Source organism: Diuraphis noxia, unplaced genomic scaffold (genome assembly GCF_037042655.1).
Source record: "Diuraphis noxia isolate RWA-SAM2 unplaced genomic scaffold, SU_Dnox_SAM2 contig0001, whole genome shotgun sequence".
NCBI classification, from domain to species: Eukaryota; Metazoa; Arthropoda; class Insecta; order Hemiptera; family Aphididae; genus Diuraphis; species Diuraphis noxia.
The window spans coordinates 19967656-19992697 of NW_028301711.1; the positions used below are offsets into that span (position 1 = coordinate 19967656).

The 25042-nt window shown below is 26.3% G+C and overlaps 3 protein-coding genes and 1 long non-coding RNA gene across 7 annotated transcripts; 3 read left to right on the plus strand and 1 right to left on the minus strand.

Annotated features, from left to right (window-relative positions):
* The first annotated feature begins 302 nt into the window (after nucleotides 1-302).
* Nucleotides 303-1415, plus strand: LOC149060267 (uncharacterized). The gene is made up of 4 exons (XM_089220421.1): nucleotides 303-584; nucleotides 653-730; nucleotides 955-1185; nucleotides 1285-1415. Exons 1-3 carry the CDS (start codon nucleotides 466-468, stop codon nucleotides 1172-1174), a joined length of 417 nt encoding a protein of 138 aa, XP_089076547.1. The 5' UTR covers nucleotides 303-465; the 3' UTR covers nucleotides 1175-1185; nucleotides 1285-1415.
* Nucleotides 1416-7459: 6044 nt separating this feature from the next.
* LOC149060268 (uncharacterized) lies at nucleotides 7460-10013 on the minus strand. Its single transcript, XM_089220235.1, has 2 exons — nucleotides 9780-10013; nucleotides 7460-9714 (listed from the first exon to the last, which is right to left on the minus strand). The coding sequence occupies exons 1-2, from the start codon at nucleotides 9788-9790 to the stop codon at nucleotides 7710-7712; spliced, it is 2016 nt and encodes a 671-aa protein (XP_089076361.1). The 5' UTR covers nucleotides 9791-10013; the 3' UTR covers nucleotides 7460-7709.
* A 3621-nt stretch (nucleotides 10014-13634) lies between these two features.
* On the plus strand, nucleotides 13635-16700 carry LOC149060269 (AT-rich interactive domain-containing protein 4B-like). Its single transcript, XM_089220409.1, has 7 exons — nucleotides 13635-13794; nucleotides 14985-15074; nucleotides 15606-15719; nucleotides 15797-15859; nucleotides 15951-16044; nucleotides 16102-16288; nucleotides 16397-16700. The coding sequence occupies exons 2-7, from the start codon at nucleotides 15072-15074 to the stop codon at nucleotides 16494-16496; spliced, it is 561 nt and encodes a 186-aa protein (XP_089076535.1). The 5' UTR covers nucleotides 13635-13794; nucleotides 14985-15071; the 3' UTR covers nucleotides 16497-16700.
* A 59-nt stretch (nucleotides 16701-16759) lies between these two features.
* Nucleotides 16760-23658, plus strand: LOC149060270 (uncharacterized). Of its 4 annotated transcripts, XR_016190431.1 has the most exons (10): nucleotides 16760-16927; nucleotides 17087-17224; nucleotides 17530-17648; nucleotides 19720-19879; nucleotides 20045-20906; nucleotides 21126-21499; nucleotides 21556-21659; nucleotides 21738-21834; nucleotides 22493-22588; nucleotides 23212-23658. It is a non-coding gene; the product is annotated as an uncharacterized LOC149060270 (long non-coding RNA). The 4 variants fall into 4 exon arrangements; XR_016190433.1 differs by lacking the exons at nucleotides 16760-16927; nucleotides 17087-17224; nucleotides 17530-17648 and adding an exon at nucleotides 19348-19646 and having other exon boundaries at nucleotides 20045-20646; nucleotides 20720-20906; XR_016190430.1 differs by lacking the exons at nucleotides 16760-16927; nucleotides 17087-17224; nucleotides 17530-17648 and adding an exon at nucleotides 19348-19646.
* The last annotated feature ends 1384 nt before the right edge of the window (nucleotides 23659-25042 follow it).

The window sequence follows — 25042 nt, forward strand, 5'->3', positions numbered from 1 at the left end:
TTTATAATACCTGCGATGACATTTCTCCAATAACAGCATGAGTAGGTACTAAGCGTAGTTTGGGAAGAATTTTCCTTTAAATGTGATACAGCCTTCTTAACTTCAATTTTTGCTGCATTTGGTACATGAATATTATGTTCGATGAACTTCACGATATTTTCGTTCACAACATGAACTCGACTTTTGCATTTTAGTTTTTTACTTTCGGAGCATTTCCAATACACTTTTTCATTATAAATTTTTACAAATTTTTATATTACATTATAATTATATATGCATATTACATATTTAATTTACTTGATATTTTATTTATATATTAGGTTTCCTAAAGGTTATATTGGCCGTTTATGGGTAAATGCTGTGCAACAATATCAACCAAATTTTCTGCCAAGTAAACGGTCAATTATATGTAGTTTACATTTTTTAAGTACAGACTACATACCTAGTATTGTTAGCGGAAAATTGATGCTAAACAAGTTGGCTGTACCTAATTTATCTATGACGACTAATATAGATTCTGAACAGTCTGAACTTCCTGTTGAAGAAATTGAAGTGACTATGGATGATGTATTATCTAAGGGTAGGTAAGTACAATATTTTTGTTTGATATTTTTTAATGATATAACTTTTCTAACAAAACATCGTAAATTAGGTCTCAAAAATGTTCATCTGTGCTGTCCGATGAATCAGATGAAGAAAACAAAATTTCATTACCAACAACTCTGACAAAGTAACTAAAATTTATATGTGTAAAACTGTTGTATAATACCTGTGTTTAAGTCTAAAATTTTAAATCTGAGTATGGAACATTATTCCACTAAAAAAATACCTTTTTTCAATTTATGGTTGAATTGTTAAATATTTAGTGATTTTTTTTCTTTAGACCTAGAATCAAGACTTCAACCATGTATTTATAAACACTTTTTATGATATTGATAGTGATGTTTATTACAGAAAAAGAAAAAGTTATTTAAAAGATTTTGAAGAAGATGACTTAAACAGTCCTAACAAACGAAAAATATATTGGTACAGAAGTCAACAGGTGTACAAACAACAATGTTTAAAAATAAAACAGTTACGTAGTACTAACCAAGGACTAAAGACGAAATTAAAAACTATGGAGAATTTAATTGAACATTTAAAAGATGAAAAAAAATGTCTGACAACAATTTGACAATGCTCAAGGTAAATATACTATACTTAATTTAACTGAATTTAATGAAAATATGCTACATCAAATAATTTAATTATTACACTGATAAATGTTTGATACATTTCATGAAGGAATTGGTTGGGAGGAAGCAACAATAATTTGTTGAGTGCATGTGTACTATTTTCAAGCCCAAATCCCTTAATTTATGCTTGTTAATTTATTTATTTATGTTTTTGAACAAATGTACTGTGTGGCATGCCGAAACGCTGTGATCAGTTGATCAAGTGTCGCTTCTATATTGTTTTCAGTATCAAAAATTCAAAACATAATATTTATGTTACATATTTTATTGTATATTTTTAGTAATAAATATTTATTTTCTAAAAAAATACAGTTTTTAATCATTTATATATTTCAAAATACCTAACTTTCCAAAATATATCATTTATGATAAATACATCATTTAGAATATTTCTCATTTGATGTCAAACATAAATAAAAGATAATAGAAATAAAAAAAATAAAAAAAATTACTTAACTTCAATTTTTAGGAATCACTACCATCAGCGCAACATGAAATGTTATTGAAACAATTAAACCTCCAAACAGGAAAAATGATCACACCAGAGTTACGACGTTTTGCTCTAACACTCAATTTTTATTCAGCATCTGCGTACAATTATGTCAGGAATATGTTTAATAAATCTCTACCACGCCTCAGTACACTTCGTAAATGGTATTCTTCGGTAAATGGAGAACCTGGAATAACATTTGAAGCATTAAATGCTGTTTCAATAAAAGTTGAAGAAATGAAAACAAAAAATAAAACTCTAGTTTGTGGTCTCATAATGGATGAAATGTATATTAAGGAAGACATGCATTATAATGGCACTAGACTTCAGGGTTATGTGAATTAGTGAACAGGTACTGAAGAAAGTGATGCTCTGCCTAAAGCTAAAGAAGCTTTAACTTTTATGTTGGTAGCTTTAAATTCAAATTGGAAGGTACCAATTGCATATTTTTTAATTAATGGTATAACAAGTGAAGACAAGGCAAATTTGGTAAATATATGTTTAACTAAAATTCACGATACAGGAGTAGTAGTGAAATCATTAACATTTGATGGCGCAGCATCTAATATTTCTATGAGCAAATATTTGGGAGCTCAACTATCAATTTCTGATTTAAAACCATATTTTAATCACCCGGTTACGAAAGAAAAAATTCATATTTTATTGGATGCAGCACATATATTAAAAACCCAAATGAGATCATCATTATCTCCTGAAGTTATTCACAACTCTCTATATGTAAAACTAAATATGTCTTGTCTGTCGAAATTCAACCCTCACCCAGCTATGTTATATTGGCTTAAAGATAAAAAAAGGCATGATAAGGTACACCCAAATGCAGTAAAACAAGAATGGTTTACAGGGGTTTTCTCTGAAGCCTCTAAAACTATTCCTTTTTCTGACCAAAATTGTACAAAAATTGGTTTTTAAATAAATTTACATAATTATTTAAGTAGAATATTTTGTTAATTATTGTTCGTATTAAAGTAGGTATTTGTGATTATTAAATTATTTAATAATATAATAAGTATATTAAATTATTAACCCATGCTATTTCATTTTTAATTTTAAAATGTTTAGTCATATAGCCATATAGGTATCAAGGACTTTTATAGATTTTCTTAGATTGCAACTTATTAAAACTAATAATAAACGGCAAAAACAATTATGCAACGAAGTGCAGTGGCATATATAAATATTTTCAATGGAGAGTGGGGGGTATATTAAAAATGATACGTGTATATATTTATCAAAATTTGTTGTTTAACGATTTTTAACCATTTTAATAATATAGTTATTTGTATATTTAAAAAGTTAAAGGAGGGACTGAACACCCCCCTCCCGTGTGTACGTACGCCACTGACGAAGTAATATTATGTAGTATATTCATTATCTTAAAATATTTTGATGTGGTATTAGGTGTGCAGTAGCAAAATATCTTAATTTTAGGCCCTGCGGTGATCAATTGATATCGTTTCACTATTATGTTTTGTAGATAACATATACAGATCACGTTTATCCTTCCATTTAAGAATTAAAATATTTGAAAAGCTTCGCATTGAAATAACTTCACCCCTTTTTAATTTTTTTTGTGTGACATCTTTTGGATTAGATTTCCTGTTTGCCCTCAAGGTTCCAACCAAATGTGTTTGCCTATCATTTAGTGACTCAGCTAGTTCAATACTAGTATACCAGTTATCAACATAAAGAGTTCTCTCACAATCTAAGTATGGTTCAGATAACTCAAGTACTATTTTTGAGCCAACATTTAGTTATGCATTGGCCTCTTTACCAGCATAAACTTTGATTGCTAGTGTATAACATGGAGAAGTACAAAGTTTGAATAGTTTAATACCGAATCTACTTTTTTTGTGCACAATAAAAGGCCTAAAAAACATTTAATTTCACTTTCATTAGTATCATACCACTTATTAAGACGTGAATGTGGAGAAATAACTTTGCTGGCTATTTGCTGTGCAGCATACTTATTGGTTTCAATGACAATATTATTTATAATATTTTGATCTACTATTAAGTGATAAAAATCAATAGGAGAACCATCATATAATGTGTCGTACAAGTCAGGGTTAACACCGTAAACTCCATTGTCAGGATTTAATATATATGAGTTAATTACTGAGTCGTCATCTCTCCACTGTCTAGGATTATCATCTTGTTGAGGTGTTCTTCTAGGACGTCCAGTATTTTCAATAGTTTGTGTAGGTTCTTCATCAGGATCATAGTCACTTATATGGGAAATATCTATGAATACAATAAATAATTATTATGATATATAATCTATATTATAACATAAAAATAATTCACCATGATTAATGTAATTATCCTCCACAATATCGCCAAATATTTGATCTTGAACTAATTTAAAAAAGTAATCAAATGAAATTGTTATACAAGTACCAATAAATTATAATACCTATACAATTCTACAACCAAATACTATAAAATTCTATAGTTAATATTACTGCTTTTATTTTTAATATAAAAATAATATGAAACTTAAAAAAAATTATATTTTCAATAGATACCAATGTGATATGCGAAAGGCTAGAACATTATGTGTATTTTGTTCATTTACAAGTACACTATTTAAATTATAAATATCCACAGCTGTTAAAATATTGGTAGGTAATACACAATAAATACAAAATAATACCTTTACTAATATTTTTGGAGAACAAATTCCTACACAAAGATTAATTGTCAACTTCACTTGAATCTATAAATAAAAAACATTTAAAATGTGTAAAGTATAATATTTATATTATAGTTACTTACAACAAGAGTTCACATCATCATTGTCCCAAGTTGGATCTTCATCGGTGTCGTCTTACATCATCAAACTCGTCGAAATCAGAATCCAACATCTGACTAATAATGTGTTCATCCATTGTTAAAATAAGTTCACTTCTTGAATAAATATTATACATACAATGAAAGTGAAATGAGTCAACAGCAAAAAATTAATAAATTGTTATTTTACAAATTGTATTATCATTTATCATGATAACAATAATGGAGGGAATTTTATCAATCACACTATGAGGTCTTGTACATTTGTACCGATGTTCACTATTCCTACCAATCACCTTTATGAAACTCGTTAACGTATTAAAAATAATAATTAAGTCAATTAAAAGCATATTAAAGGGTTTTTTAATAGGATAAACGAAAAAAAAATCATAAAAAATCAACAAAAGACGATAATTCCTTGCTAAAACTACCAAATAAAACTAAAAATACGGTAGAATCTAATCACGTTTAAATTACCGTGATATATGAGATCCAACTCGAGATCTCAATTACTAAAATGAAATATACGTGAGATCTCCAAATGGATATCAAAAAAATTTTTTTTTTGATTAAATGGGTTGGCAGTCAACCTGTTAATTTTGATGTCTTGTAACTCTGACAAAAAATCATGTTAAGCTTCCACTTGATGAGATATTTTTTTCGTTAACTCTTGTAACCCTTCACAAACAGTTTTTTGTGTTGAATTGTATAATCCTTAAGGGAAAGTTTCATTTTTGGTATTTTTTTTGGCTGATGAGGTACTATTATATTTGATCTGAGATAGTTGTGTTTGATGGTTTTGATTTTGGCAAAACATTTGCATTTGATGTTACTGTTTCACATTTGTCATTTGATGTAAAAATATCTAAAGGGAAATAATTTATAAATTAACATAGGTAGACATAGTTAATATTTATGTATATATTATATTTCGTGATTACCAGCATATTATTATGTTAAATCTTCTAAAAAAACAATTAAAGACATCCATTTGACTTTCTAAAGTAACAACTTCAACATCTCTTGAATAGTTTTGTGATTGTTTTTATGGTTTTCCATTATTTCTAGAATTAATTATTTAACAAAACTTATATTTTCAATTTTATCAATGTAAATTAAAATAATAGCCAATATTGAACCTGTGTAGCTAATATTATCGTCATATGGGTTCACTGGTTCACAAGAGGTTCTATTCGGTCACCTATAATTCCCAAAACCTGTTCACTGACACCTGACATAGTTGTTGAGCACTTTTCACCCCCAGTTTTATATCTTTCAACCTACACTGATTAAACACCATAATTATAATTTAAAATATTACAAATCAAATGTATTAATACTTTATCATTTCTATTTTCTTTTTTTGCTGTTTTACTTAAATTTTCAAAAATTTGCTTTATTTCATCAATTGTTTTTACGCCACTTTCCTGATGAAGATTGTATGTTTCTGTAATATTTGATCGTATTTCATCTTGTTGATATGGACGACTAGTTAACTAAGTGAACTTAGTGAACTTGAAACATTATAAACAATAAATACAATTATGTTTCTTTCTTAATACATTTGCTACTTTTATAATGTTTTTATGCATCAATACCAGAATGGCATTTCGGATGGGCAGGGTAATTTTTAAAGTGTCACATACTTTGAACTTTCACAGATCAAAAAATAAGTTTCAAAAACATTGAATATCGTTTTAATTTAAAATTCAAAGTATATGATGGATAATAGATATAACTTATTACGATAAACAATTTAATCTCCAATGTCTGTAGTTCTATACCTTACTGTTTTCCCATGAAACAACTCGTAAGAGTTTTTGAAAATTTTGATTTTCGATTACGTCTCTTGAGGACCCGTTGGCCAAACAAATATTTTATTACTAAGTCACTAAGATCAACTATCTCTGCAGTATTTTATGATAGAAACAGTTTTTATTTTTCCAATATATACAGTAATATACTATTAGTACCTATTACTAATGATTATAATTTATATGATTATAAAATAATTAAGCTTATCATTTCTGAACGATAAGATTGTACTTTTGATAATAAACACAAATAAATAGTTTGAGATAAATCGGCTGTCCAAAAACATAACACAGTAACTACGTTTGACAACATTTTACAGGAGAGCAATATCAGTAAATACCAAAAGGCCGCTATCTATCTCATAAAATTTAAACCTGAAACCTCACTTATCAATGAATTAGGACCATTTTCTACATTTTTTGATATCAATAATTTGTCATTTTCTGTTTGTCAAGGAGTTAAGACAGTTACTTTGTTTTGATTTTGATAATGGTAGAAAATAAAATAGTATGATAAAATTAAAAACACAGCAATGGCTTTTACTGTGTTTTAATTTTGGTTTTCAAAACATAAATAAATGATATTAAATCTGAATAAAACTCTAATATTAAATTATAAGTGATAATTTAATTGTTTAATATGAGTTTATATTATTAAAGTAAATAGCCATAACAAATATTATGTTAACATATTGTTATAATAAGCAGTCTTTATTTATAACTGAAACATTTTAAAAGTATCACAATGAATGAATCAATTGACAGTGTTACATTTTGGCAGTCTTTGCAAATTTAAACAACAACTTATTTTCAATAAAAATATCATGAACATATTATAAACTTATTTAAATATTAAAAAACACAGCTTTCAATATTTTAATTTATTAGAAACAATAAATAACTCATAATCATAAAAGTATCACAATTAATTAATAAATTGACAATGTTACATTTTGGCAGTCTTTGCAAATTTAAAAAACAACTTATTTTCAATAAAAATATCATGAACATATTATAAACTTATTTAAATATTAAAAAATACAGCTTTCAATATTTTAATTTAGTAGAAACAATAAATAACTCATAATCATAAAAGTATCACAATTAATTAATAAATTGACAATGTTACATTTTGGCAGTCTTTGCAAATTTAAACAACAACTTATTTTCAATAAAAATATCATGAACATATTATAAACTTATTTAAATATTAAAAAACACAGCTTTCAATATTTTAATTTAGTAGAAACAATAAATAACTCATAATTATAAAAATTTAAAATATCAAATATTTACATAATTATAATGTCTGTATATCAAACTAGTAACTACCTAAAACATTTTAAAAATTACTAATTATTAATTACATTCATTAATGAAAGTATCAGACAAATCAATATTTTCAACCAAGTCAGTTGAAGTCAACGAGACTGGAAGTTCAGTCCAAAATAGTTCTCTATTAGCTGGCATCAATGGGACTAATTTTTCAATTATATCTTTTTTTTTAGTTGGAGGTATTCCTCTGTTTTGTATAATTATGTTTGGCTCATAACTGGTAATGTTTTTTATGAATTTTTTTTGTAAAAAGTCCAGTTCCTGAAGAATTTCATTATCAAAGTCAGTTGAATAAAACATTGTAACAGAACCTCTTTTAAATTTAGCCATTACTATATCACCTAGTTTAAAATTTTTAAGTGGGTCAGATTTAATGTTTGTAGTTCTTTTTTTACTTGTCCATTGTCTGAATTTTTTTTGATCAATTATATCTAAATTCTGCCTGCTAGCTTTAATTGTATTTTTTAGGTCATCATAATCGTAAATATTTCTAACTTTCCTTATTTTTGTTTCTATATTTCCATGTACTCCATCTGCTGACATATGAGTGTGACCTTTTGTTAAATATTTTAAAGTTACACTTTCTACAGAATTATGATTGGAATTTAAAATACAAACTAATGCTGTAAATAGAATCCAATTCTTATTTTGACCTGTACAATTGTCACACCAAAATATAAAATCTATCGCATCCCTTTCATGTTCGATTAGGGCTAATATAGAGTCTGTAATATTTTCACCCTTTCTTCCTGCTATTGCTTCATGCCAGAGTACACAAATGCTATTCCCTTTTGGTTTTAAAGAAGCAAATGTTTCATTAAAGACAACAAGTCTACTAGTAAAAAAACATGTCTTTGATTCTGGTAGAATTGGAAGCAAAAGAACTTTTTGAAGATCCATAGAATATACTCTGGTTGTTATTATATTTATATTAGCATCCATTTTGTACAAGTAATTTGCTTTTGATGCTTTTGATTTATGTTTTTCCAGCTTAGTTTTTATCACTTCTATTTCATCTTCAACTTGTGAATTTTCAATTTCGTTCATGAAAGTAAAACAATCTTCACACTTATCTGAGTTAGGTTTTTTTAGTGAAATATTTAACATTTTTAGAACACTTCTATATGATTCTTGTGAGATACATTTTCCATTTTGTGTGCAAAAATCCAAGTACATTTTATTCACTGTTAATTCTCGAGGTAAATACAATATATTAGGGGCATTGTGCCTTCGGTAGTGACTACTACAAGGCTTGAAAGTTTTAATATGGTCAATTACTACTTGTCTGTCAAACATTTTTGAATTATTGTGTAGACCTCTATTTTCTTTTACTTTTGATGAACAAGGATTATTGTTAACATCTTTTAAGTATTTACAAAGTTCAGTCACAATTGAGTCATTTGAATAACCAAAAGTGTTCAAAAATGTTGATTTACAAACCCGAATTTGATCATGAAGGTGCCCTGTAGGTAGGTGATACAATCGAGATGTGTTTCTGTTGAAATTGTCCTTAGAACTAACTACAGTACGACGTTTTATAGGTTTAATAGTTATTGATTTAGCTAAAAATTTTCTTCTATCGGTATAACATTGAGACCAGAAATCTGTCCAAATGCTTTGTCTATGATTCAGAGACAGTTCTTCGCTATGACACTGCATTCTACAAGAATCTGTACAAGTTATATCCCTGAATGGATGTTTAATTTTGGCTTTTTCAATTTTTGCCAGTTCTCTTTTGGAATTCATTTCTAACAAATCTTTTTTACTTAGTTTTCGGGATTTTGACATGGTTTCATCAGGTACATTATGAATATTAGTAGAATTCATAACAGGATCCAAATCTATTGATACCATACTTACATTATCCAATGAATCAATAATATAACTAGGGTCCAGTGTCTCATCATCAATTTCAATTGATTTTTCAAAAATAGTTTCTTCATCGACATAATTTGATTCTGTAGTTTGAATACTATAATCATGATCTAATAAACATGATGCCGCTGCAGATGCTGGTGAAAAGTAATTCCTTAAATATATAATACGACTTTAATATTATTTGAACATATTAAATAAATAGGGTACCAAACTTACTTGTTGTTCATGTTAAAAAATTAAGGCGACGTGTTGAAGAAAATATGATTCACTATTACAGTATACACTATATTATGTCTTGACTGTGTATGGGTCTAAGACCGTGACAGAATACTAGTTAACAACTTAGTACTTACTGTCTAGTCATATTATTGTCAAGTCTATGCTAAAATTAGAACGACGAAAAAAAAGTAGGTAGTTACTGTGTTTTTAATTTGGAAAAATTCTTATCATAGAAAGTTGTTAGTAGTTACTGTCTTCTAAATTAAAAAATAATCATCAGAAATCAAGGAGAATAAGAAAATAATATTAAGCATTTTCACCTGAATTGGATTTTGTAAAAACATCAATTTTGATAAGAGTGTCAGATACTGTGTTATGTTTTTGGACAGCCGAAATATATGACTGGTTGCTAGCGGTGCATACACAATAGAGGTATTATCACCAAAAACTGATTCTTATGTTCGGTATGTACAAAATATGGCTTTATTTTTTTATTTAATAGGTTTATATAAAAATACAATTGTGTATTTTTCATTGTTTAAAGTAAGCCTAAGTATAACATTAAAAATTAAGTCTGTAACTAAAAGCTTGGCTTTAAATTCACAAAATAATTACTACAATTTGCACATATTATATATTATTTTTTAAATACATACAAAAATTGATGAAACTTGGAATTCAATGATTTTTTAGGCTTGCTTAATTATAATTATTTTCTATAAATACTGTTAAGAACCTTCTACCATCTTTTAATTGCAGTAAAACTTTAAATATTCCTCATGAGAAATCTATACTAAATTAGACTTTTTCCATTAATGCAGAGCCTGAATTTTTAAGTGAAGTATTGAATGTAGTCTTTATTGGCTCCTGAGGACAAAAACTGCAACATTATATTTGATGCCATAGCAATTAAAAAACAATTTTAGTTTAAAAATAATTTGGGATGTGAAGCTGAATAGGTTTGTGGATAATTGTGATAATTGAAATTCTTTGGACATTGAAGGAACAGAGATGGCCGCTACTGAAGTATTAGTGTTAATGGCAGTTGGTCTAAATGGAAAATGGAAACTTCCTATATGATATTTTTTACAAGATAAAGTAAATGTTGTTCCTCAGGCAGAACTACTTAAACCTGCATTAGTTTTGACACAATTCAGGTTTAAGAATTGGGGTGTTTATGTGATGGTGCTCCAACAAATTTTTCTACAATGAAAATTGTAGGTTGTGTATTTTGAGTTCCTTATTATGAAATAATATGTTCACTTAAGCATCCAGCAAATAATGCTTTATTAACTACATTTTGTACTAGATGCTTGCCACATGCAGAAATTATCAAGAAATACTTTGGGAAATTGTAAAACTTTAGAATCCACTTCTGATTTTATAAGGTGGGACCATATAGTTAAACTGATGTAGGTACTAAAAGAATTAACACTTAAATTGTATAATAAATTAAGAAAGGCGCATATTGATTGGATGAATAATATTACATTTTTATATATAATTTTTAAAGGAATACCTAGTTATAAATATATTTTGACTGAAAAATTTTCTTAGAACCATTTAGATTGTCTTTGCCCGTATAAGACAATGTTATGGAACAAATAACAGTCCAAATGTAGATAATACAATAGTAACTTGCAATACTTGATGATGTTTTTGGTTCTATTTTAGAGTTTAAATAGAATAAAAGTGAAAACATTAATGAAAACAATATTACAGACGTTAATGACAATATTTTAAATAGATCAATTTTGTTTAACAAATCAAATTCTTGCCACCAAGATGCCAAAAAAATATTATTTACTACGCATTATAGGTTATATTATTAGAAAAATAGGCCAATCTATAAAATGTGATAATTGTATACAATCTCTTATAAACAAATTTACAGAACATAATTATATTCAAACTTTTTATCATTCTCAATATTTAAATTTTAAAAATAAAGGTGGTCTTTTATTTCCATCAGAAAGTGTATTCAGAGTTATATTTGAAGTAGAAAAGATGCTTTTTACATTGACTGATAATTTTAAATACTCATCTGCATGTAAAGAATTCAAATAACAAAATTATACTTTATAACATTAATAAATCCATCTTTATTTAGTGGTTTGAATTGTGAAAATTATGAAATCTTAGGAAGTCCCATAAAATTTGTTTTATTTCTTTTTTAACAAAAAAATATTTGAGTGTCAGACTTAAATTATTTAGTAAAATGTACTCTTGTGATATTCTAAACTCAGTCAGTAAACTTCATAAATTGACAAAACAAATATCAAACATGAGCCCCTCTCTCCAAGCTAAAATATTAATAGATATTCGCCCATGATATCAAGGGTAGTACCTATTTAATACTTATGAAAATATTGAACACTGTTTACTATGTAGGTAGAAATGTGGTGGCGTTTAAACAATTAAAATGTGTAAGCATTAGTGCCAAGATACACGTAATTTAGTACCACAAAGTAACATAAGGTTATACTAATATAATAAGTAGGTACTTAGATTACCTTGTCGCACACAATTTCACATTTGGGGGGTAGTTCCTGGCTACAAATTACATAAATTATGCACGCTTTAAATTGTAAAACTAATATGAACATTTGTGTTCTTAATACTATTAAAAAATTCTAACAGCTTTACTCACTTTCATTAGGTACTATAGGTACTCGTACTTCCATATCAATTATAGTAAATCAGTTATTCACTATTAATGTAAATTAATTATTTACAACGTAATACTTATTCGTACGCTTTTGCTTATTTTGTCTTAGGTGTATTGTTATAACTTAATAAATTAAAAAGTTGGTTAAGAAGCAAAATGAGTGAACATGGGTTAACTATATAAATAACCTAGTACTTTACAATTAATTACACTGAAATTAAGCTATTAACACAGACAAAATTATTAATCGTTTCGCAGTTTCCAATAAAGAATGTTGGAATTTATTGTATAACTTATATAAATTATTATTATTATAATTATTTTAAATTTTACTTTAAGATTGTATGTACTAATATTTTACTGCATCTTTATCATCAGATAAAAACATATATACATAACAGTATTTATGAATTACATAAAATTTGCAATTTTCTGTTTTTTGTGTGAGGAATTTGCAAATTTCGATTGGTTCTGGTTAACGTAGTATAAATTCTAAATCTTATAAATAAATTTAACAAATATTCATAAGGGAATTTATTGTTCACAGGGATGTTCAAAATACACATTTATAAATATAATATAAATACGTTTATATAATATGTATGGAAGCATCATACAATAATATAGGTAGAATAGGTAGATAGTTATTATAACATTATTATTATATACCTAGTTATTTACCATACATATTATATATGGTTATTTATTCTAAGGTAGTATGCAGTGACCTTTTTTTTAAACTTTGGCGGGCTGGTCTCGGGTGGTCCGTTTCAGCGATAAAAGCGTTCCTAACATCATGCCTTACCGCCAAGCTTACAACATCAATCAGTCCGCCACAAAATAAAAACAATTAAAGTGAAGGGGTGAGTGTCGCTTCTATAATATTCTATGGTAACCCCTAGCACCCCCGTAGTTTCACCACTGTAACCGAATCAATACTATCCTAGTTCATGGTTCAAATACTTGTCCCTATATTATAAGCAATGGCATTTGGAAACCCCTGGAATATTCTTATCTAATTTGGATAATTACTGTAATTTTTGTGTTAGTGCGCATGACCAAAAAAATCATTACAAATTATTATATCAAAATATGAAGATCGGAGAACCTAACACATTTGAAAAAGTGGGGATACTCAAACAAGAGTCAAACACGTACTGACGCTGACAAAGGTACTTCTGTATTGTGTTATGGTTGTGTACGTAAGCAAAACCACAAGTTCACGAACGTAATAACGAAAAACGGCGTCGGTATCAGAATCGTACAACATACTATCTGTGGACGTCCTATTCAAATAGGCCAGTGATACTTATCTCGTTTATCGTCGACAGCGGATTGTGGAAGGTACATATTAGGATCTTTGTTGTTTATCGTCGTGAAATAAAGGATTTCCGTTTTGCGTCGTCGGTTTCACTACGTGAGAAGGATTCCGGTAACGATTCACATTGCTGTTCGTTTGTCCAATATTATTATTATTATTATAACTATAAATATTTTGAATATCCGTCGGACTGTGAACGGTTTATGTTCACCGTTTGGCCGATCTTGAACAGTTAGTCATTCCATTTTAATGGTATATAATAGGACTGTGCATTTTTCAATCGTTCGGTTCAGGACGCAGGTCTTCAATGATTTCACGCAGCACCTTAACAGTTAACAAAGAGAGATCGTTGCGTCTTCCAGCCCCCGTCCATTTTACGCGTTCGTGTTTACGATCGGCTGTGGTTTGTTTGTAGGTACAAAGATTAATAGTTATTTTTTCATTGATTGGAATGAGTGTGTATTAAAGCTGTGAATTTAAAATTAGAATTGTATTTTAACTCTCCCCCTGCCTAAAATCGTTATTATTCACACTACTATCAAAAGTACTGCCGGAGAAATTGTCCTCTCCAACTTAATATGTCAGTTATAATCATTATTAATCATAAATATTGATATATTTTTGATATGTTTTTATATGAAAAAATAAAATAAAATATAGATTTTTTCATTGTTTCTTAATTTAATTCTGTAATCATTTGGTAGTTATATGGTAGTATATTGCCACTTTAATATAATTCTTATAGGGTATTAAAGATTTCTATTTGAGTAGATATTATATTTAGTTATTAATATACACAAATAATTATTATGTATTGCAGGACACATATGATACATTTAATTCTGTAACTGTTATTCTTATTATAATTATTAATGCTACATGATTTCATAAGTCACATATTTTAAATTTAGGTACAAATTAATTTTAAAAAAAATAAATTATAGTAGAATTATTTATCTTTATTTTTTATACACCTAACCTAGACTTGAGAGTCTATAAATATCTCTAGTTTGATATATCTGTATTCAAATTTTCTGGGAGCCAATATCCCAACCAATTACACTATAACTATTTACATTGAGCTAAGCATATGACATGCAGGAAAAAATACACTGGATTTAAAACATTTAAAATATTATTCAAATTGTCCTGTATTTCATAAAATTGTAAAATAATATACCTATTAACATCATTTAATTATGTTTTTTTTCAGATTAAAAAGTATATTTTAAAATACTGGAATTCAGTGAAATAATCAACCGATTTTACAACTCTTTAAAGAAAAAAACCTGCATTTGCAATGGTTTGTATTATTCAATTCCTCTTACAAAATTTAAAATAATAAAGTCAAAAATGAAATTTAAATTTTCTCTAGCTGCGGTGCAATATGACAAATCTATGTATGGTAGAACTATCCTTGTTGTGTATGGTTCAGGGGAAAAAACAATTATTTTACTAAAATCCTCATAATAGTTATATCTTACATAGATATCAAACATTCTTTGAACTTTGTCTATAACTATTTTAAAGCTATTGATTATCAATATGTAAAAATTTAATAAACTGAATTATAAATATAATATAGTTTTAATAATATCTCGTAGTATTGAGGGTTAATCATTAAATTGTAATGTTTACACAGTTAAATTAGTATTGTATATCTCATAGAATTTATGGGTTATTTAATATTTTGAATCTATAATCATTATATGCATGCTGTTACTTATGAAACTCTTAACTTTTAACTAACTCGATTTTTTATTTAGAGAGCTTGTTTGTATTAATATGCTTCAAACAACATTAGTATTGTATCTATTTTATATGTCAAATGTAGGGAAATGTTGATGATCCGCCTTTTCTTGATGTTGGGACTGAAGTTAGTGCCAAGTACAAAGAGACATTTTGTGAGGCAAAAATTAGAAAAATATCAAAAAATGTAAAATTCAAAGTGCGTAAATTTGTCTATCATAAAACCTTTTTTCTTTTAAATTATTCATGTTATGAAATCTACATTACACTGTTAAGGTTCAGTATAATAATGGGATATCAGAATTTGTTATAGATGATGCAGTGAAAGGAAAATTAAAGGTTATAAATTATAATTTATATAAAATAAAAATATTATACCTGACCACTCAATGTATATATTAATATCATTTTTATATTTTATTTCATCAAGGTGGGAGCAACTGTTGATATAAAATGCAGTGGTAAAAAAGAATTAGTTCAAGCAACAATTAAAAAAATTCAAGATCTTAGTCAATACACTGTTGGTATGTATTTTCCCATAATTATATTTATTAATTAATTTAATTATGCATTTTTTGTAGTATTTGATGACGGAGATGTTGCATGTTTAAAGAGAACAGCATTATGTTTGAAAAGTGTAAAACACTTTACTGCTAGTACTACTCTTGATCAACTTCCTCTATCACACCCTGAACATATTGGTGTTATTTCTGTAAAATCTAATATAATACAAGGAGGTAGAAGTCGAAAATCTAAAACAAGTGTTGGGTAATTGCTTACATACATATAACAACTTTAATCTGTAGTTAATTATTATGATAGAAGTTACTTCAATATTTTCATTTTGAATAAAACTAATGGTTTTGCACAATAAAGGGAAATATTAAAAGAAGACGCTTCAGCAATGGATGAGAAATATATTGGAAAAGTAGTTTGTGTAGAAGCTAGTGATAAAAGGCAAGTAAAAGAAAATTGATTTCCTGGTTGATAGTGGCGCCCAGATAACAATCCTCAATCAAAATCAATTTGGCAGAAGATTACCTTGTTCGTTCATTTAAGGATGGAAAATAGTAAACATTTCTAAAATTTTCCGATATAATTATCTATTTAATATCATATTTTATGAACATAGCATAACAATACCTAAAAAAGAAACAACTGAATTTACTAGAGAAATTGATACTAGAGTGAAAAATCCTTCACTTAAAACTGGCAAATATAAGATTTTGTATTTATGGTTCTACCAAAATTCATTTACATTATTAATATCAATATTATTCTTTAGCCGTCGAATAAGCCTTATTATTTCTTGACAAAGATGAACTCCCACCACATTGGGATAGAGATTTGTTATTTAGTATTAACAAAATGTGTAATACTACAGATAATGAAGCATTTGACAGCAATGTAAGTACAAACATGTAAAAAATAACTGTTGGAAGTACCAAATACCATAAACTAATGTCCACTAGCTTGCAAATGTCGTACAAATTATTATCCATCTAAAAATTATATATTTCATTGTGTATAATATATGTTTTATTTAATACTTTATTTTTAATTTAGAATTCTGACGAGGAATCCATTGAAGAGAAGGAATTCTTTGTCGCTCAACTAATTAAATTTATGGATGAAAGATGAACTCCTTTAAATCAATCGCCAAAAATAAATGAGAAAGATGTTGATTTATACAAATTATTTAAGGTATATCCACAAAGTTATATTATTTTATTTTTACTTTTTGCATCACTGTTATGTGTTTAAATAGATTTTATACCAGTTGAAATATAACTATTTTATGTATCAACTATTTTTTGCTTATACTCAGTGTTCTGAAATAAAATAGTTGCAAATTTGTTAAACAATAGCTATTTAAAAAAAAACTTTTATTTTACACTTTTATAAAACAAATAAGTTAAATAAACTCTATTTATGTCTTATTCAAATTATCATTCATTTTTTGTAAATTATTAACACTTATCTGACTAATCATAATTGATTTTATTTAGGTTGTCAATAGTTGTGGCGGATATAATAAAGTAAATAAAGGTAAACTATGGAAATCGGTTGCAAATAAAACTGGACATGCAGAACGGTCACATTTTTCTGTTAAACATTGCTATGAGCAGTAAGAATATATATATATATATATTTATCATAAATAATATTTATTTAAGCTAAAATAAATAATAATAAATAAACTATAATTTGAAATCTGTAACAACATTGCGATTCATATAAAAATGCTAGATAAACTTTCTTTAATATTCCTGTATATTAATTGTATAATATTAAAAAATACTAAAATTATCAATTTCAGTTGTCAAATTATCAACTTACAATAGTGATTAGTTTTTTAGTAATTTTCATAAAAAAATTCCTATTAATAATATCACCATAAAAATGTATTTTAAGTAATTTATACAAGATTACTTAAAATACATTTTTATTATGTCTTTTATCATATCTCTTAATATTATATTTTATTGTATTTCTTTACAATTTTTATATTTTCACTTTTCTTAATACCATGGTGGTTACAAAGTAACCAAATAGAAATATTAAAATATAATTTGAGAGCAATTTTTACTCATTTCATTTTACACTCAAGACTTCAGTATTATCATTTTAATCCAATTTGTTATAATTATAAGTATGGTTAGGATGTTTATGACTTTTGCATATATTTTCTTTTAGTTGTGTTTATTGCAGATTCAGTAATAAATTTGATTTATATGATATAGAATCAGATACATTCAATTTTATTTTACATATTTTGTAAAAAATTTAACTCAAATATAATTTAAGCCTCAAAAACATATGTAGGCATTGTTGGTGGTTACATAATTAACATAAATAAGAAAATATGAAAATCTAGTTTATATTATTATCTATTATATTTACTATAACTTAATATTTCTACATTTATTAATTATTAATCATGTTTATGACCGATAATCGCGATAGAGCGGTTTTATCGATATTACATAATGGCATTTATTATAAAGTCTTTGGTGATACTAGATAGACTGTATTGTATGTATCTAACCTAACCTAACCTACTTGTATCTTATGAGTAAAAACAAAACTCTATTTTATTTTACAACATAAGTATATATACTTATATCAGTATTTTTTTTTTTTATTGATTCATTATAATATCATCAATCTCATAGTTTTGTATATTTGTATTTTAATTTAAATTTATAAAAAAAGTTGTTTATTAATTTAGAATACATTTTTAATATATATTTTAATGGGCAATACATTTTAATATTATTTTATAGCTTTTATCTTAATAATGATACAAATTAGTAAAACTGTATACTAAAAAAGACTCAAGAATAATTTAGAATCTGAGGTGTAAAGTGATGAGTGACTTTAAAATAGTGTGCGTCTTATTTCATTTGTACCCTTTTAGTAGCCGCAGTCTTGCTTTGATTTTTAACATCTTTTTCTGGTTTAAATGTGAAACAGGTGAACAGTTGGAGGTTTAGACAAGTCATCAATAAAAATTCCGGATTATTTTCCAACATCAATAAAAAAAAAAAAATTGAAATTTTGTTTTTGTTTTTTACAGTACTCAAAAACATACAATTGTAGATACTTGAAATTTTAATCAAATATTTCTATTATTAATTTTTATATATGATCATATTTTGATACTTTTTAAGCTTTTTAAATTCCTATGAGTTAAATTTACAAGAAAAAAGTTTACCTTAAGGTCAAATTATTTTTTTATCTGTGTATAAAATTCATATTTTTTACATTGGACGTTCTTCATGAAAATAATATGGGCATTTAATATTATTTAATCATTTAATTTTTTTAACCCAAGTTTACACCCACCTTATTAAATAAATGATATGTCAAACATTGTAAATGTATTAAAAATCAGTGGGGCATACAGAATCTTTTTTGGGGGGAGGTTGTTTTACTAATAATTCACTAAAGAGGTATTGTATAGCCCTATGATAAAATGTTGTATCAAAATATATGAACTATTTTTGTACATCTAATATATTTTATTGTCTATATACTAATTATAACTTTTTAATTTATTATTAACAATTTAAAGGTCAATGAATACAAAATGAAAATAGTCAATTTGTTATAATTGAACAATGTATGCTATCTAGTTTTAAATAATATTTATATATTTATACACTATATTTTATTCAACTTATGATTTTTTTTAGCAAAAAAATGAGAATCTCAAGAAGAGAATATCAATAACTAGTAGAACAAGAAGGTCAGTTACTCCACACACATCAAATTCAAACATTAAAAAATCACCTTTTAGCAATGCTCGACCAACCAGAATATGTACTTTGACTGATCGTCCATTATTCAATATAGGTATGTAAAAATCACAGGATTTTAAAAACGATTTTCATAACTCTAAATTTAGAATATTTTTCATAGGCTTTTATAGACCTATGATAATCTTTAGTATAAGATTTTAAAATAATTTTATCAATATAAAATATGATGTTAATATTCTGTTATTTTATAATATTGTAGATAATTTTGATTCAGAAGAAGAAAGCACTGTGATTGTAAGATCACCTAAACTGCATACTAAGACAAAAGTAAAAAAATTTGAACCGGGTGTTGTTACTAAAACTGAACCGTTAGTAACCGATAATCAGAGAAAGACATTATATTCAAAGACTTATCCTAGTAAAAAAGTACTTATGCAGCAAAATGCACCTAGAAAATCAAAGTCCTGTGTGTTTAAAATTCAGCACAATAAATCTGAAGATGTTTTGGATTGTGAACAAGTTAATCTTAAACCACTGTTTGATTTTAATGTTGCGATGCCACCACTAAGTAACAGTTTAAAACCAAATGCAGATAATGAAACTGTAGAAGCTCTGAAAAAAAGTGAAATATTTTATGGTACACAGATCAAATCAAAAATTGATCCATATTATTATTTATCACTTAAAGAAAAATATGAATGAAATGATCTGAAACATATTTCTGAATTTTCAAAATGTGAGGGGAATGAAGAAGAAACAATTAAATCAGAGCCATTTACAATTCCAACAATGTCATCAATTACTAGTATCATGCATTATTCATCTTCCTCTGAAGATGAAGAAAAAAATAAATTAAATAATGTAACTGATATAATCGCTTCTTCACTTGATGACAAATCAAATGAACTTATAAATTTGAATCTGATGTAAATAGTGTTCTATTTTGTGAAGAAACAATACCAGGTAGTCCAACTGCTACAACAGAAGAACAAGAAGATATAAATAAAGCTCATCAAACACTACAAAGAAGTAGAAACTTCTTCAGCTATGTATTCCATGAATCAATCTTTCTGTAAATCAATAACACTGATGGGTGCTACAGGAGAAAAAATGAAGAATAAGTAATTTTATTGTATTTGTATAATATAACATAGGGTTAAGAGTAACGGTCATATTGTTAGATAGATAACGTGAAAATTTATTTCGAGCAGCTTACAATTGTATGTTGGTAGCTTTAATATGAGAGTGAAGTTAGGAAAATTATCTAAATTTTTTAGTCGATTTCTTCGATACTCATTTAATGTTAAATACGCATGGTTTGGCGTTTTGATTGCTTCCAGATTTGACTGTCCCAACGCTCACACCACACCACTTGAAAACCGCTGGTTGCATTTTTTAACAGTTAAAACTTCTGAAAAACATTATAATCATAAAATTACCAATTTAAAGAACAGAGATAATATCACCCTTTAAGTTAGAGAATAGATCGACTCACTCTAATGCTCAAGCCAGAATATCAAATATAAAATGGAACTGTCTGAGGTAAAATTAAAATATTTGTATGTATTTTATGTACCTATTAATGTGACAATGGCAAACAGTGGCATGGTGAATGGTAATTTCAGAGATAATTGACTCTGAAAATTTTTTTTAAATTAAAAGTGGCTGGTAGCCAGTATCTCCTCCAGTAAATATAATATTATATACCCAAATGGTAATCAATAATGATCTGAAATATAAGTAGATGCACTAATATAATATTATTCATAGATACTTGATATTTGTAACATGCTTCTGGAAAATGTTTGGTGAACCAATAAATGAACCATTAGTTACAAAATTAGTTGAAAGAGAACCTAAGACAACAGTTGAAAGTGAGTAGTATAGAAATTAAGATATTTCTAAAAATTAATGGTATTATTATTGATTATGTAATCACAAAAATAATAAAGCCACATGAAAAGCTTCAATCTAAGCGCAGAAACTCAAAGTCCTGAAAAAAATGAAAGCGCAGTAAAACATCTACTGCAACTGATCCTACACCTTCAGGTATTTAGTGTTAAAAATTAGTCTTTAATTTACCATCGATGGTGCACATATATGAGCCAATAATTTACTCGTCTTTTTTTAATATGCTAGAAATTATTATTGTGATTTTTATAATACCAAATCACAAACATATTAAAATAATATTTATTTTTTTGTTATCGCATATCTACTAAATTTAAATACATGTTTCCATCAAAATTAATATAGTTTTTATCAACACTTGTTAATTTATATGAGTGTGTTTAAAACATTATTAATATATGAACAGAAATGATCATGAGCATCATTAAAGGTAATATTTTAACTGCTCTTGACAAAATTGTAAACTTAATTTTATTCGAGTATACCTTTAGTATTGTATTGATATAACATATACAGGAAGTTAAACGGAAATACATCATAAATTAAATAACTCTTGTTTAATTAACCACTTTAATTAGATAAATGCTATTAAAAATAAAAATTTGTTAAGAATTAGATTTACGATTTTCAATAAATAATAAAAATAATTTAAGAAAAATGTTATATAATGCATGAACGCGAATGAAACTATAAATTATTTATAAAAAAAAATTATATTGTTAAGAGTAAAAGTATTTTACTTGTTAAGTCTTCTTGTTACGTCATGTATACATATAAAATAATTATAATATTTTAGCTGATATTGAACAAATCCTTAATAAAGACGCACCGGTTACACCTACAAAAAATAAAGAACCATCAAGCTTCATAAGATACATTACCAATCAGATCAGTAAGTAGAGTTATATTTTTACATTTAGTATAGTTAATGGTAATCGGTTTGAATGATATTATTATCATTGATTAAATATAGAAGATTACATTCAAAAATATAAAGTTATATTGTTTTATGATTATATACATGCTTATTTTACGTCCACTTTATTTAATTATCGTTATTATACTGATGATTTTCAATTTCTAAGATAAATTAATTACTTTAAAAAATCCATCTCTTGATATCTAAATGATATTAGCAAAATTTAAAATTTAAATTGTTACAACTAATATTAATTACTTAAAAATATTTATGTTAAATCTTAAGGTACTATGTATTAATAGCATTCAAATTTCATGATAAGGTATCCACAATTTAATATTATAACTACATATAGTTAAATATATGAACAAAAAAAAAAATTATTAAACATAGATAATCTTCTATAAAAATTTGTTTGCAATTTATAAATTTAAATATTTGGATTGGTTTTGAGTAGATAGTTATAAGTACCTACTAAGCTACTAAAAATTTAATTATTTCAAGATTATTTCTTACAACATAATTTACTTTGTTATAATGTTAAAATAATTCTTAATTTTTTCATTATATTAACAACAAATTTTTTTATATTTTAGCTCCAGGCATGTATTCGGCCAGAAAGCAGGCAATCTATATAGAAAGAATAAATGAATTGAGAAGACAATATGCAGAGCAAAAAGTTGGATTGGCAAAAGTTTTAAAAAAAAAAAGAAAAAATTGAGAAAAAAAGAGAAAGCCATAGCTTTTGCCGCTGCGACTGCGACTGCGGCTGCTGATACAGCTGATAATCCTGCTGATGATAATGATCATACAGCTCATGAATGCTAGCACGTCCCAATTAATTTAGTTTAATTTTGCTTTTTATTTTTATTATGACCAATTTAATGATACTTATTTAGTGCAAATTAATAAAAAAAAATTTTGAATAATATAATAAAATAAATATTTGAAACATTAACATAATTAATTATAAAAGATTATTATTCTATATTCTTTTTGGTTTGTTTATTAGGTGTAAATAAATTATGATTTGTTATAGAAAATTCAAGCATAGTATTGCTTATTTATATATCAGAATTAAGTTTAACAAATGGTTAATTGAACTTTTTTCAATTGTTTAAAGAGAATACATAGATATTAGGCGTAACTAGGTGTTTAGGCTTAAAAAGTGAATTGAGTTAAACAGTCTCACTAAAATATTGATACTGATAAAAAGTGTGTTTATTATTTTTATATCCTCTTACATATAATATAAACTAATGTCTAAAATGTTAAGTAATTAGTCAGGGTTTATAATATTATTCTACATTACACCTAGTATATAAAAATACTTTTATAAAAATATGTATTATAAATAGATGTTTTCAGTCAATACAAAAAAATTATACAATGAACTTCAATATTAATAATATTTGGACAATATAAATTTATACCAAATCATACACATAGATACACGTAAATAATAAATAATTATTATTGGTACCTACATAAAAATATAAAAATATAATTACAATTTATGTTTTTCATTTAATGTTTTTTATGTTTTACTATAATGAAAACTTGTTATACGAGTAATCCATCTCTCAAATTCATACTTTATAATATATTCGTTACTAATAATAAATAAAATATTTTATATTTCTCCATACGTCGAGTCGGGATAGGTACTATTATCAGCTTGTAGCTTGTCATATTTTCCCGTAATTTCGTATACGTTGTGTTTTAAATAAGGTATATTTGAATGTATATTAGTTAGCTATATTTAATTGTGTTTATACATATGTAACATTTTCCGCCGTGTAGTAACTTACATATGTCCATATGAAAATGAGGAACCTAAAATATAAGTAGCGTAATTGGTGTAGGTACTGACCTAAAATTTAAGTGGCGCTATTGGTATACTGGCCTAAAATACAAATACTGTTTTAGGCGCAACTGGTCCATGCCCGAGCAGCTCTATTAGTTTATAATTTAGAGTGAATTGACCTGTACTACAATTTAAAGGTAAGATTATAATCATATGATCTAGACAACCTCGTAGGCGTTTTATCATATTTTAATTTTAAAATGAATTATGAATATTTTTAAATTGTAAATAGTTTTTACATCTTAAAATACTCATGACTTGATTAGAATTGATCAAGATTAGAACATTATAAAAAGCCTACGAGGTTGTCTAGATGATAATCTTATCTTTAAATTTTATTACCACCTGTCGGTCAATTCACTCTAAAATTTAAACTAACAGAGCTACATAATGTGTTCTGCTGAGAGTAAAGTTGGTGACGATATTATAAGACGTTATTTTACTGAAAAAAAAAAAAAACTTTTGGTATGCGAGTGGTGAATATTTAAATGAGTTTCTTGGATATATGGCTAATATTGTTATCAGAGATATTGTGGATAATGTGTTAATTGCTAATATTT

What these genes read in the sequence shown, in the direction of transcription:
- LOC149060267 (XM_089220421.1), top strand. Translation starts at nt 466, where the DNA reads ATGCTAAACAAGTTGGCTGTACCTAATTTATCTATGACGACTAATATA. An exon ending in GATGTATTATCTAAGGGTAG is followed by an intron (nt 585 to 652) that starts GTAAGTACAATA and finishes ATCGTAAATTAG; the next exon opens with GTCTCAAAAATGTTCATCTG. An exon ending in TTACCAACAACTCTGACAAA is followed by an intron (nt 731 to 954) that starts GTAACTAAAATT and finishes TGTTTATTACAG; the next exon opens with AAAAAGAAAAAGTTATTTAA.
- LOC149060269 (XM_089220409.1), top strand. An exon ending in CAAAAAATGTAAAATTCAAA is followed by an intron (nt 15,720 to 15,796) that starts GTGCGTAAATTT and finishes TACACTGTTAAG; the next exon opens with GTTCAGTATAATAATGGGAT. An exon ending in CAGTGAAAGGAAAATTAAAG is followed by an intron (nt 15,860 to 15,950) that starts GTTATAAATTAT and finishes TATTTCATCAAG; the next exon opens with GTGGGAGCAACTGTTGATAT.